Genomic DNA, 13,468 nt, shown 5'->3' with positions numbered 1-13,468 from the left:
ATATTTTTAGTAGAGACAGGGTCTCACTGTGTTAGCCAGGATGGTCCCGATCTCCTGACCTGGTGATCCCCCCGCCTCAGCCTCCCAAAGTGCTGGGATTACAGGCGTGAGCCACCACGCCCGGCCGAGAAGTAGGGTTTTCTAACCTTCTAAATATGTTTAATAGGCTTACCCTCTAGGAGGGAAGGAAGGGCCTGATAATTGTATGCACTGCATCACAGAGTGTCTCCTCATCCAACAGATGATTTCTTTGCACACTGTCCCAGCCTCTTGGTCTCTAGGAATAGAGTTGTTTCACCCTAGGCAAGACAAATTCTTTATTATCAGTAAAGGCAATTGTCCAGAGTGAGCAAAAGTTTCCATGGTAAAAATAGCAGCAGAATGTTTGACAGAGACTGTTACCTAGTGATTTAGCCCAATAAGATTTATGGTAGGTTTAGCTAAGGCCCTCAAGTCTCACCTTGGCTCCCTGAGCAAAAATTGGTGGCCGGTAGCCCTGGGAGTGAGTGAGTACTACATGACTTCTTGATTAGTAATCTAAGAAGCTGAGCTTCGTACTTCTTCCCAGAAGTCAGAACTTTTCTGGCTAACTAATTCTGAAAATGAAAGTCAATTCAAACAGAAGAATAAAGATCCTTTCTAATTGCCCTCAAATAATTTTCATTGACCTTAAAACCTCTCATCAACACAAGCTTCTAGTTTCTGGCTAGAAAACATAGCCAGTTAAAGCAGTCTGACATCCACACTCATGTATAAATGACAAATAGGATCAACCTTCCTAAGGAGATAGAATGTGATTGAGAAAAAGGAGCTCTTTTGCACAGAAGAACCTATTGTATTCCTTGCCAGATAACAGAGGTCAGCCACTTTAGGCCCCACTTCTTAGGCTACCAATCCCTCCATAATGTGATCAACTTGTATTGTTAAGCATTCATTTTTATTGTTTTTTTATTTAAAAGATAGTTCTCTTATTTCAGACAAATACCTTTAAAGCACAAATACTATAGTTTATCTCTCACCTTGGGGCCTTGACCTTAAAATATTAAAGCTGCCTAGTAGTAGTCTGTTCTTATTACAAGATCATTTTTGAGAGGATGATTATCCTGAAGATGGATATTTGCATGCTTAAAATTATAAAGTGTTGACAAATGTCATAGGCGAAGACTCGAAGCACTTAAAAAAAAAAATCCCAGAAGAAAGACTAAGTTAAGCTTAAAGACTTAGCCAAAGAGATAGAAAGATTAAAAAAAAAAAAAAACTAGAAACAATATAGTTGATTCTACACATGAAAAGTTCAGACAGATCTTTATTGATTTAGCCACACCCTTCCCAGATTCCCCTCAGTAATTATAACAAACTTCTATGAGTATTGAAGTCATGTCTTTAAATTTTTCTATATGACTTGTCATACTGCCAAATTCTGATCAAGGGTTTTTGGAAACCCAAGAACATAGGGCCAAAGTGGAGGTAAGCCGTAACAGCCACCTCTGGTCATTTAGTCAACATCATCACTGTCGTCTTAAAGCATCTGCCAGTCCTAAACAGAGAATTATATAGCCACAGTCCCTATTAATCTAGGACTGTCTTAGTAAGGATAAATAGCATTTGGTATGCTAAATTAAAGAAGTCATGTATTTCAGAATCAGGAGTTCCATATCAGCATCCCATATGCAGAGCCAGCCTATTACTCAAGAACCCTTCCCTCATCCAGATACCACATTATCTGATAGCCTGTCTGAATGGGTCCTTACATTTTTAGAGTGTTGGTACTCTTGTTGGAGAGTAATGCATTAAACTAATTAACTCCAAGGTGGGGCTATAGATGTAGAATGAGCATAGTAAAGGAAAAGAAAGGGGCATAAAAAGGGGAATATTTGATGTCATGGAATCTTTCCAGCTTTACAGTGTGTTCGGCCTGCCCTGGCAAGGCCAAACTTTTGCTTAGCCAGTGTTAAGTATATTTTTTCTCAGTCATCTGTTTTTCATGATGCTTTAGTTTTCTCTTGGTCTTTTTGAATTTGAGATCAAGGTCTAAAAAGTCATCAGTTTTAAACATTTGGTTAGAAATCCCTGCCTCCGACTTTGTGGGTGCCCTGTGTTTTCCTAGCCCTTGCATTCAAAATGAAGTGCCTCTTTGATGGTGGCGGAGCAGCAGGGATGTGCTGCCAATGAGGAATGACAAATGTGGCCTCCTCATTTCTCTAAATCCCCTTTTTTCTCAGAAGACCATTAGTATCTATGACCCAGGCCTCTAGTTCTTTTATTACCATTCTTTTATGAGCTTTTCTTCCATCTGTTCTTTCTAAGAATGGAACAAGAATAAGGGATGTTTAATAGACACTTGTTGCATTTTTATTTCCTTGGCAGTGTTCTGGACAGTCCTAGCCGACTGGATGAGGAACACCGTCTTATAGCTCGCTATGCTGCCCGGCTGGCTGCAGAAGCAGGAAACGTGGTAAGTTAATGGAGGATCCCTGGAGAGTAGCAAAAATTAGCATTACTTTAATATACAAATGGATAGGGAATAGTAGACACGAAATTTAGGAGAACAGGTACCTCGGGGACAAAAGGAAGGGGGAGTGTCTTTAGGGAGGAGATTGAAGGGGCCCTTAATTTTATCTAAATGTTCCCTTTATTTAAAAAATGAATCAAGAAGAGAAAATCAAAGAGCCAGAATTTCATTCTTTTAAGAGATCAATAAAATTAATAAACCCAGCAATACTCATCAAGTAAACAGGAGAAAACACTAATTACTAATATCAGGAATGGAAAAAGAGACGTTGCTATAGATCCCATAGACATTAAAAGAATGATAAGGGAATATTATGAACAACTTTTTCCCAGTAAGTTTGACAACCTAGATAAAATAGATAAATTCCTTGAAAGATGCAAATTAATAAAACTGACACAGGAACAAATAAAAAAATCAAATATTCCTGTGTCAGTTAAAGCAGTTGAATTCATAATTAACTTTCCACAAAGAAAACCCCAAGCTTGGCCAGGTGCAGTGGCTCACGCCTGTAATCCCAGCACTTTAGGAGGTCATGGCGGGTGGATCATGAGGTCAGTAGTTCAAGACCAGCCTGGCCAACATGGTGAAACCCCATCTCTACTAAAAATACAAAAATTAGCTGGGTGTGGTGGCAGGCTCCTGCAATCCCTGCTATTCGGGTAGCTGAGGCACGAGAATCACTTGAACCTGGGAGGTGGAGGTTGCAGTGAGCCAAAATTGTGCCACTGTACTTGGATAGAGCAAGACTCAGTCTCAAAAAAAAAAGCCCCAAGCTCAGATGGTTTAACTGTGGAGTACTATCATATACTGAAAGAAGAAGTAATGTCAATTTGACGCAAACTCTTTCAGAAAATAGAGCAAGAAGGAACACTTTACAAGTCATTTTATGAGGCCACTATAACCTGATACAAAACAATACAGGGGCATTACAGGCAAAGAAAATTGCTGGCCAAATTCTCTCATGAACTAGATGCAAAAATCCTTAACAAAATATTAGCAAATTGAATCTAGCAATATATAAAAAGAATGATACTCCATGATCAAGTGAGATTTATCCTAGAAATGCAAATGTATTTAATATGTAAAAATCAATGTAATTCGATTTATCCTAGAAATGCAACTGTATTTAATATGTAAAAATCAATGTAATTCACCACATTAACAGTTAAAAAATAAAAATTATAAGATCATTCAATAGATGTAGAAAAAGCATTTGACAAAATACAGCACTCATTTATGATAATACTTTTCCACATGCTAAGAGTAGAAGGAAACTTCCTCACCCTGATAAAGAACACCTACAAAAACCTACAGTTAAGATCACACTTACAGTTTAAATTTTGAAATATTTCCCCCTAATATTGGGAACAATTCAGAGATATCCACTTTTACCACCTCTATTCTAAAGTATACTGGAGGACCTGATTAATGCAACATGACAAGAAGAAAGGGGTATAAATATTGGAAAGACAGAAGTAAAGCAGTCTTTATTTGAAGATGACATGATTGTGCGTATGAAGTCCTAAGAAATCTAAAAAAACCCTAGTAGAACAGATAAGTAAATTTTATAGTATTGCTACAAGATATAAAGTGTATATCCTAGCACCTTAGGAGGCTGAGGTGGGCATATCACTTGAGCTCAGGAGTTTGAGACCACCCTCTGGCAGCATAGCGAAACCCTGTCTCTATAAAAAATCCAAAAATTAGCCAGGTGTGGTGGCATGCACCTGTAGTCCCAGATGCTGGGAAGGCTGAGGTGGGAAGATCAGTTGAGCCTGGGGAGGTCAAGGCTGCAGTGAGCCATGATTGTTCCACTGCACTCCAGCCTGGGCAACAGAGCAAGACCCTGTCTCACAAAAAGAAAAATACTATTTACTGTAGCATTAAAAATACCAAATACTTATGGATAAATTTAATGGAAGATGTTCAAGTCTGAAAACTGTAAAACATTGCTAAAAGAAATTAAAGAAAACCTAAATAAATGAAGAGGCATGACATATTTATGGATTAAAAGATTTAATATTGTTAGGATGGCAGATTTTCCTAAATTGATCTATAGATTTAATACCAATTCAAATCTCAACAGGCTTTTTTATAGAAGTTAGCAAACTGTTTTTAAAATGTATTTGGAGAACCAAAGGACCTAGAATAACCATAACAGTCTTGAAAAAGAAAAACAAAGTTGGCAGACTTAATCCTACTTGACATTAAGACTTACTATAAAGCTATAGTAATCAAGAAAGTAAGATATTGGCAAAAGGATGAACAAATAAATCAAAGGAACGGAATAGAGTATCCATAAAAGACACTCATGTGTAAGGTGAAATGACTTTCAACAAAGGTAAGAAGCAAATCAGTCAGAAAAGGAAACTCTTTCTATTTTTAACAAATGCTGTTGGAACAACTGGGTATCTACATAGGGAAGAAAAGAATCTCAACCCCCGCCTCATACCATACAAATAAATCAATTTGAAATGTATCATAAACTTAAACATAAAAGCTAAAACCATAAAGCTACTAAAAGTACAGGAGAATAATTCTTCATTCTCTTAGGAAGAATAAAAATTTATTAGAGTTTATAGGGATCACAAACCATTTTAAAAATTGATAAATTAGACCCTATCAAATGTAAAATATTTTGCTCATTAGAAGATACTATTCAAGGCAGGCGGATCACAAGGTCAGGAGATCGAGACCATCCTGGCTAACACTGTGAAACCCTGTCTCTACTAAAAATACAAAAAATTAGCTGGGCGTGGTGGCGTGCGCCTGTAGTCCCAGCTACTCTGGAAGCTGAGGCAGGAGGATGGCGTGAACCTGGGAGGCGGAGCTTGCAGTGAGCTGAGATCACACCACTGCACTCCAGCCTGGGCGACAGAGCGAGACTCTGTCAAAAAAAAAAAAGAGACAAACCACTATCTGAAAGAAAATATTTGCAAAACATGTCTGACGAAGGACAGAATATATAAATAATTCCTGCACCTCAGCAATAAAAAGACAACCCTTTTTTTTAAAATGAGCAAAAGACTTGAACAGATATTCCACAAAGAAGATATACCAATGGCCAATAAGCACATGAAAATGTGCTTGATATCATTAATCATCAGGAAAATGCCAATGATACCACTGTATACCCACCAGAACGGCTACAGTGAAAAAGTTGGATGATACCAAATGTTGGAGAGGATGTGGAGCAACCAGAAATCTCACCCTGTTGTTGGTGGGCCTATAAAATGATACAGCTACTTTGGAAAACTATTTGGCAGTTTCTTAAAGAAGCAAACATTTATACTATGGCCCAGCAATTCTACTCTTAGATATTTATCCAAGAGAAATGAAAACATGTTCATAAAAAGCTTTGTACAAGAATGTTCATAGCAGTTCAATTCATAATAGCTGGAATAGCCCACATAGTTATCAACAGAACAGATAAAATGTGTTATATTCATACAATAGAACTATCTCAACACAAAAAGGAATAACATTGATACATGCAACAACATGGGTGAATATCAAAAATATTATGAGTGGTAAAAGAAGCCAGACACAAAAAAAGTACGTACTGTTTTTTATATTTATGTGAAATTTTAGAATAGGCAAACTAACTTATCCATTACCATAAGTTAATCATCAGTTCCTAATCATAATCAGATAAGGGGTTGTTTCTAGAAATGGAAATACTGAAGGGAGACGAGGAAACTTTCTGGCTTGATAGAAATATTCCACATTTCAGTAGGGGTGTGGGTTGCAGGAGTGTACATTTGTCAAAACGGATTAAATGAAATACTTTTTTTTTTGAGACAGAATCTTGCTCTGTCACCCAGGCTGGAGTGCAGTGGCACGATCTCAGCTCACTGCAAGCTCTGCCTCCTGGGTTCATGCCATTCTCCTGCCTCAGCCTCCCAAGTAGCTGGGACTACAGGCGCCACCACCATGCCCGGCTAATTTTTTGTATTTTTAGTAGAGACGGGGTTTCACTGTCTTAGCTGGGATGGTCTCGACCTTCTGACCTCATGATCCGCCCGCCTCAGCTTCCCAAAGTGCTGGGATTACAGGGGTGAGCCACCGCGCCCATCAATGGAATACTTAAGATCTAAGTATTATATCTCAGTTAAAACAAAAAGGAGCCAAGAATGTTGAACAAGAGTTTGATTGAAATAGGAAGTGGCTCCCCAGGGATTTGCAATGTGTTTCCTGCAATTTTGAAATATTCATAATAAAATGCTTTCTCTTTTCCTTCTCCGTTTTCAATGCTTTACTTTCTTTGAGGAGTTGTGTTCGCATTAATATTCACCCACCCCCAGCCAGCCACACACACTCATTTTATTCATCAGCAAATACTTCTTTTGTTGCTGTACTGTGCCAGATTGGATACTGTGGTGGACAAATGATTCCTACCCTCATGGAACTAACAGTGTAGTGACAGAGACAAACATTAAACAAATAATCACACTACTAAACATAACTACAAATTATTATGTGCAGTGGAGGAAAAATGCAGGGAGCTGTGGAAGTGTAGAGCAGGTGCCTGATCTATTCTGGAGAGTAAGGGATAGCTTCTGTGAGAAGGTGTTACTTGAGTTGGGATCTGAAAATAGGTAGAAGAGAATTCAGTTTCCTAGGAATTGAAAAGTAACTGAAAACCAAAGCAGGCCAAGAGCTACCGTTGCTGTCACTACTACTGCCACCCCTGCCCTGTGCTTGGATGTCAATTGTCACGAACTTGTGTGGGCAAAACCTCGGTTACGTGCATAGTGAAGAGTTGGAAATGAGGCTCTCACATCAAGGTAGGCCCTTGAAGCATTATACCCTTGGTGAATATGTTGTATAAAAGATAACTAGGCCGGGCATGGTGGCTCACTCCTGTAATCCCAGCACTTTGGGAGGCCGAGGTGGGTGGATCACCTGAGGTAAGGAGTTCAAGACCAGCCTGGCCAACATGGTGAAACCCCGTCTCTACTAAAAATACAAAAAAAAATTAGCCAGGTGTGGTGGCACACGCCTGTAATCCCAGCTTCTTGGGAAACTGAGGCAGGAGAATCACTTGAACCCAGGAGGCGGAGGTTGCAGTGAGCTGAGATCGCACCACTGTACTCCAGCCTGGGCAACAGAGCAAGACTCTGTCTCAAAAAAAAGATAACTAGCTGCCAGCACACAGAAAAAGAAAGCTTATAGGTCTCCTGTTGCAGTGGAAGAAGTCGTCTTCCCTGGAAATTCAAAACCTTAGGCCTGTCTATACTTACGTTGGGTACATTTACATTACATTATAGTTTGAGAAACACCAAGGTGAAATTTTAACATTAAAACTAACCCCAAGGCACCTGGTAGAAGCAAAGTATAAATTTCTGCTTACATTCTCAATTGAGACCTAACAGTGCTCCCACTGAAAGAGTCCAACTAAACTTGAACCCATGTGCTGACTTTGCAAAATGAGACCCTCAATGGCTTTAGATATTAGAGTTATTGGCTATAAAATAGCTATGTTTAAGATTTCTAAAGACCTAAAAGAAGGAATTAAAAACCTGACAAAATACTGTCTTAAAAGAACAAAGTTGAAACCCACATAGAAATTAACAGATTTTTAAAACAAAAGTTATTGAAATTTAAAACTTGGTGGATGGGTTAAATGTCATATTAGACAGATGAATAGAGAATTAGTGAACTAGAAAATACATGTAAGAAAATTTTCCAAAACACAACACAGAAAGATGAAAAATCTGAAACAAGGTCTTCAGACATGGGAGATAGAGAACCAACAGTCATGTAATTGGAATTCCAAGAAAGAAAATAGAATTAGGGTTAAAAAATGTTTGAAGAATTAATGGCTAAGTTTCCAAAATGTATTCAAGACATTCATTCTCAGATGAATATGTCGCAATGAGTCCCCAAATAGATAAAATAATTCTACAACTAGACATATCATAGTGAAACTACAGAATACAAAGAATCCTCAGAAAGCAATCACGTTACTTTATCTACAAAGGATTCACTACTAAATTTCTCTCCAGAAACAATACAACAATTTCTTTATAAAGGAAAAGAAAAATCCTTTTAAAAACAAAGCCAGATACAGTGGCTCACACCTGTAATCCCAACACTTTGGGAGGCCAAGGTGGGCGGATCACTTGAGCCTAGGAGTTCAAGACCAGCCTCAGCAACATAGTGAGACTTCATCTCTACTAAAAGATGAAAAGTCAAAAAAAAAAAAATAGCCAGGTGTGGTGGCATGTGCCTGTAGTCACAGCTACTTGGGAGGTTGACGTGGGAGAATTGCTTGAGCCCAGAAGTTCAAGGTTGCAGTGAACTGTGATCATGCCACTACACTCCAGGCTGGGCAACACAGAAAGACCCTGTCTCAAAAACACATAGATAAAATGGCTGATTGCATTCAATGTTACCAGTGTTTGTGAAAAAACCTTAAGAATTTTCCTTATTAAAAAAGATGGTTGAATGATATACCAAAAGGAACTAAATGAACTGTCAAAAGGAGAAATAAAGACCCTTTCTCACAAGGACAGAGAAAGGTCACAGTAAGAGTCATCCTAAAAGAATGATACTAATAGCTAGTATTTATTGAATATTTACTTTGTGCCAGTCATTATTCTAAGTGCTTTGCATGTATTAGCTAGTTTATTATTCAAAACATTCTTGTTGAGGAAACTAAGCCTCAGAGAGATTAAAAAAAAAAAAAAAATACCCAGGGTCACATGGTGTGCTAAGTGGCCAAGCTGGGACAGGGATAGTGTCCTGTCTCCTAACTACTAAGATTTAACTACCGGAGGTTATAATTTAGGAGATAAGGAATTAAACCTAGATGCAAAGAGTGAGATGGAAGGAGGAATGAGCTGAAGCCAAAACAACAGAGTGTCCAGGCATTAACCAGGTAAAGAGAATGAAGCGTATGCCCAGTGGGGTATTTCGGCATATATAAAGGCCCTGAGGCTGGAGGTCGCATGACCTGAAAGTTGGCATTGTGGCTAGAATGCAGAGAACAATGCTGGAATGAAGTCAGGCAGGCCAGCTCATGCAGGACCATATTAAACAAACCAGTACATCCATTTTGGAAATGCGTACCAATTTATGTTTACTTCTTCATAGGGAAATAGAGTTACAAAAGCTGCAAATAGGAATTCTTGCTTTGTTTCTCCCCCAAAAAGTAACTTATCCCTTTGGGTTTGTTTAGATTTCAAAATCCTTTCCTTGAAAATCTAATGTCAGCTCATGTATCTGACTCTAACATTACAACTCTAAAGGTTAGTTAGTGAAAAGGAACAGAATAGAAGAAAAAGCCTGAGAAACAGAAAAGTGCTATTTGATTAAACCTCAGACATGCCCTCAGTCAGTCACAACTGCTCTAGGTATTTTAGAAATTAAAATGTATAAATAAACTTGTTGAGATGGGCTGTGCTATGGTTGGATTTTAAAAATTAAGTATATTTTATGCCGTTATATAGTCTTACTGAGTTTACATAGTACTTTAAAAATGTTGTAAATAAAAGCTCCAAAGCCATTTGACCTTGAAAAGATTTCAGTACTCCCTTACTGCAAACAAGATAAGTCTCTTTACACCTGATAGTTTCTGATGCCAATTCTTTAATTCTTCTGGAATTGATCGTTGTTAGAATGAATACTGATATGTTTGGGCCCTTTCATCTTGGGTTTATTTTGCAGAGTGTAGTTATCTCATAACTATTGAGCCACTCAAGAAGGATTCTTCTTGACTAGAGTTCTGTTATACAGAAACTCCTAATCCTCTAATCTCACACTGATACAAGTGCTTTGCATAAAGTGGGTGTAGTGCTCGAAAGAATTTATTTATAACCTGCCAGATAGGCTTTGTATTGATTTTTTTCAAAGACCTTCTTCCACATTGTTAAATAATTTGAGCAGCCAGCAGTGTGCCCTGTAGCATGCTTCAGCATCCGTGCCATAACTTCTCCCTAGATGGGGAGCGGGGCTGCAGAAACCTCTGCGGGCCGACCTTCGAAGAAAGACATTTCACTTTGCTTATATGAGCCAGGAGAGAGAATTTTTTGTTGTTTTCCTGAAGTGCCTACATGCCTACATTTTTTTTTTTTTTTTTTGAGATGGAGTCTCACTCTGTTGCCCAGGCTGGAGTACAGTGGCACAATCTCAGCTCGCTGCAACCTCCACCTCCCAGGTTCAAGAAATTCTCCTGTCTCAGCCTCCTGAGTAGCTGGAATTACAGGCGCCTGCCACCACACCTGGCTAATTTTTTGTATTTTTTTAATAGAGACAGGGTTTCACCATGTTGGCCAGGCTGGTCTTGAACTCCTGACCTCAGGTGATCCACCCGCCTCAGCCTCCCAAAGTGCTGGGATTACAGGCATGAGCCACCGTGCTCAGCCCTAAATTCCTCTTTAAAAACAAAACTATAATGTGTGGTAAATTGTAGTCGTAATAGCAAATTCTTAAAGTGTCATCACAAACGTCACCAAGATGTAATCAGATGTTTTGTTCACCTTTAAGGGTTTTTTTTTTCCTTTGTAAAAAATTTAAAACACATTATGGAAAACTTGGAAGAAAGGTGAAACAAAGGGGAAACCATCACCCATTGTCATGCTACCTCACACTTAAACATTTCTGAGCAGCTTTCTTTCAGATCCCAGGCTGCACAGCCCCGTCACCTTGTCAGCTGCTCCAAGCATGCAGCATTCAGAAATATCCTCATGGCCTATTATAATTAAAGACCGATAGTCTGCTATGATGTTTCACACACATTTAATGGCCCCAAACCTCCCTACATGTTGTAATCATGTATGAAGTATTTTAAAAATATATAGATCCTTGGCTTTGCCTCAGATTTTTTGAATCAGATTGGAAAAAAGAAAACTCCCAGCCTTCTGATTTACGGTGAGGTTGAGAATCACTGCTTTCAACAGCAGATTGGATTTTTGAGAGAGAGGGTGACAATCCACAGCCCTCTGGGTAGTCTAGGGCAGTTTGGGTGATGGGCAGGCTGCCCCTGGAATATAAAGAAAGCCTAGCTGATACCAGGCGCATCTCTTTGGAACTCATCTTGCCACATTCATACAGATAGGAGTCTCCGGGCTCTTTTTAGGAGGCTCCAGAAATGCATGCTACTGGATTACCGTTTGCTGACTGTGTCAGCATCCCTTGGTTTTATAAAATTTGCCCAGTTTGACTCAAAGGGGTCTTATTTATTATCCTGTATTTTTCAGATGTGTCTCATCTCATTAAGGTGATGGAGCTCTGTGAGTCCACCTGAACCTGAGAGAATGCTCCTGTGACAGGAAGTTAGAGGCACCTTGTCCTTCCAAGGACTAAAGGGACCTCAACACCTTATTCGCATGTAATAGTAAATGGATCCCACACTGGAGCCTTCATTCTTAAATACAGAGCTTTAGCTTTTATAATGTGGTCCTCTGATCCCTAACTTTTTTGCCTTTCGTTGCTCTGGCCTTAACACCTCCATCCACTCAACCTAACAGTAGCATTCATTGTTAGGTCGTTGATTATTGTTTAATTTTTAGATGATCTCTCACCTTTTGTCTCCTAAACTCATTCAGCTTATACGTCTGTGGCATTTGAGAAGTCTTTTTCCTCCAGATGTTACCCTGCCTGACTGCTTTGACCTAATAACAGAATGAGAAATAACAGCTACCATTTTGAGAGCCATCTGTATTTATAACCCTGTGCTGGATATTTTCGAACTGTTACCTCTGGTTCTAACAGCAACTCTGAAGGTTGATTCCCAGTGTGACTTTACAAAAAAGGAAACTGAGGCAGAGCAAGGTTAAATCATCTTGCCCACGGTTCCTCAGCTAGGCTTGAGATTCAAACACAGGGTTATGTGACTTTAGTTGTGAATGTAGTACCCTTTAAATACCCTTCTGGGATCACTTTCCATACTTACAGTCAGATATGCACTACCAATGTTTTTGACTTACATAACCAATGTTTTTGGTATTTGGTGCTAAGTAAATTGGTTTTTTTCTTAAAACAACAAAAATGTGCAGGAGATGTTCTACAATGACCCAGTTCTGTCTGTTTTGACAAGAACTCTGATTCTTAGAGCAGCGCATCGACCTTGGATGCACATTGAAATCACCTGAGAAGTTTTTGAAACTACTGCTGCCTGAGCCCAGTTGCAGAAATCGATTTAATTGGTCTTGGATGATACAGCCTGAGCACTGGGGGTTTAAAAATCCCTCTAGGTGATTGGAGTGCGTGGCCGAGTTTGATAACCACTGACCAAGAGAAACATTTCTGGACTAGGGATAAGCCAGAGTCACCTGGCATGTTAGATGTGACCCTTAGTTGAAAACCATTAGTTTTAGATAGAGGGCATGAGGCAATAATTTTAGTTTCTCTGTTAATCTATCAGATTCCTCTCTGTAATCTGCCTCTTGGCAAAGGACCTGTACTTTACTCTTTCAGACCATGTTTTGCACTTTATTAGGCTCTCATTAGCTCACCTTGAACTAGAAAAGACTAGATGTTGAGACTTTAGGCGAGCTTGCCAAATACAAGCCAAATCTCTGGGCTTATTAAAAGTTCAAAAATCTGAACCCTGAAGTTTTCTCGATTTTTGAAACCTGTTTGGTCTGGAATAAGTTAAGAGGAAAAAAAAATCTGTTTAGGGAAAAGTTGAAAAGGTGCATGTCATCATCTTCCTAGCCAGAATGCAGATTAAATACCATCTCTATCCTAACTTTCTAGGAAACCTTCTTTTCATTTCACAACTTAAGAATGCCTGTGATGCCTGAGTGTCTTTGAAAAAAATATTTCTGGTTCTTCCTTAGGATTCAGGTTTCTCTGATTGAAAACAACCCTGGCTTTGAATTTGATACAGGTTTGGAACTTTTCAGTTTGTAAGTTTTTGTTAAGACCCTGTTAAGTGTTTTGTTTATTACTTCAGAGGTGATCAAGAAACTTCTTGAAAGAGCAAATTCTACTTAATGACATGAGACC

General features: G+C 38.9%; 1 protein-coding gene across 14 annotated transcripts in view; it reads left to right on the top strand.

Moving 5' to 3' along the window:
* Nucleotides 1-13,468, top strand: part of DTNB (dystrobrevin beta) — a 297,775-nt gene that overhangs the window by 218,097 nt on the left and 66,210 nt on the right. For all 14 annotated transcript variants that reach the window (XR_004251289.2, XR_004251286.2, XM_032172425.2 and 11 more), the window contains one exon: nt 2,368-2,455. Coding sequence is in view for 12 of the 14 variants with exons in the window: in XM_032172425.2 (XP_032028316.1) it covers nt 2,368-2,455 (88 nt within the window). In the remaining 2 variants the exon portion in view is untranslated. The remainder of the gene's footprint in view (nt 1-2,367; nt 2,456-13,468) is intronic.

The sequence above is a fragment of the Hylobates moloch genome, unplaced genomic scaffold (assembly GCF_009828535.3).
Source record: "Hylobates moloch isolate HMO894 unplaced genomic scaffold, HMol_V3 SCAFFOLD_13, whole genome shotgun sequence".
Taxonomy (NCBI): Eukaryota; Metazoa; Chordata; class Mammalia; order Primates; family Hylobatidae; genus Hylobates; species Hylobates moloch.
This window is presented reverse-complemented; position numbering and strand designations above follow the sequence as displayed.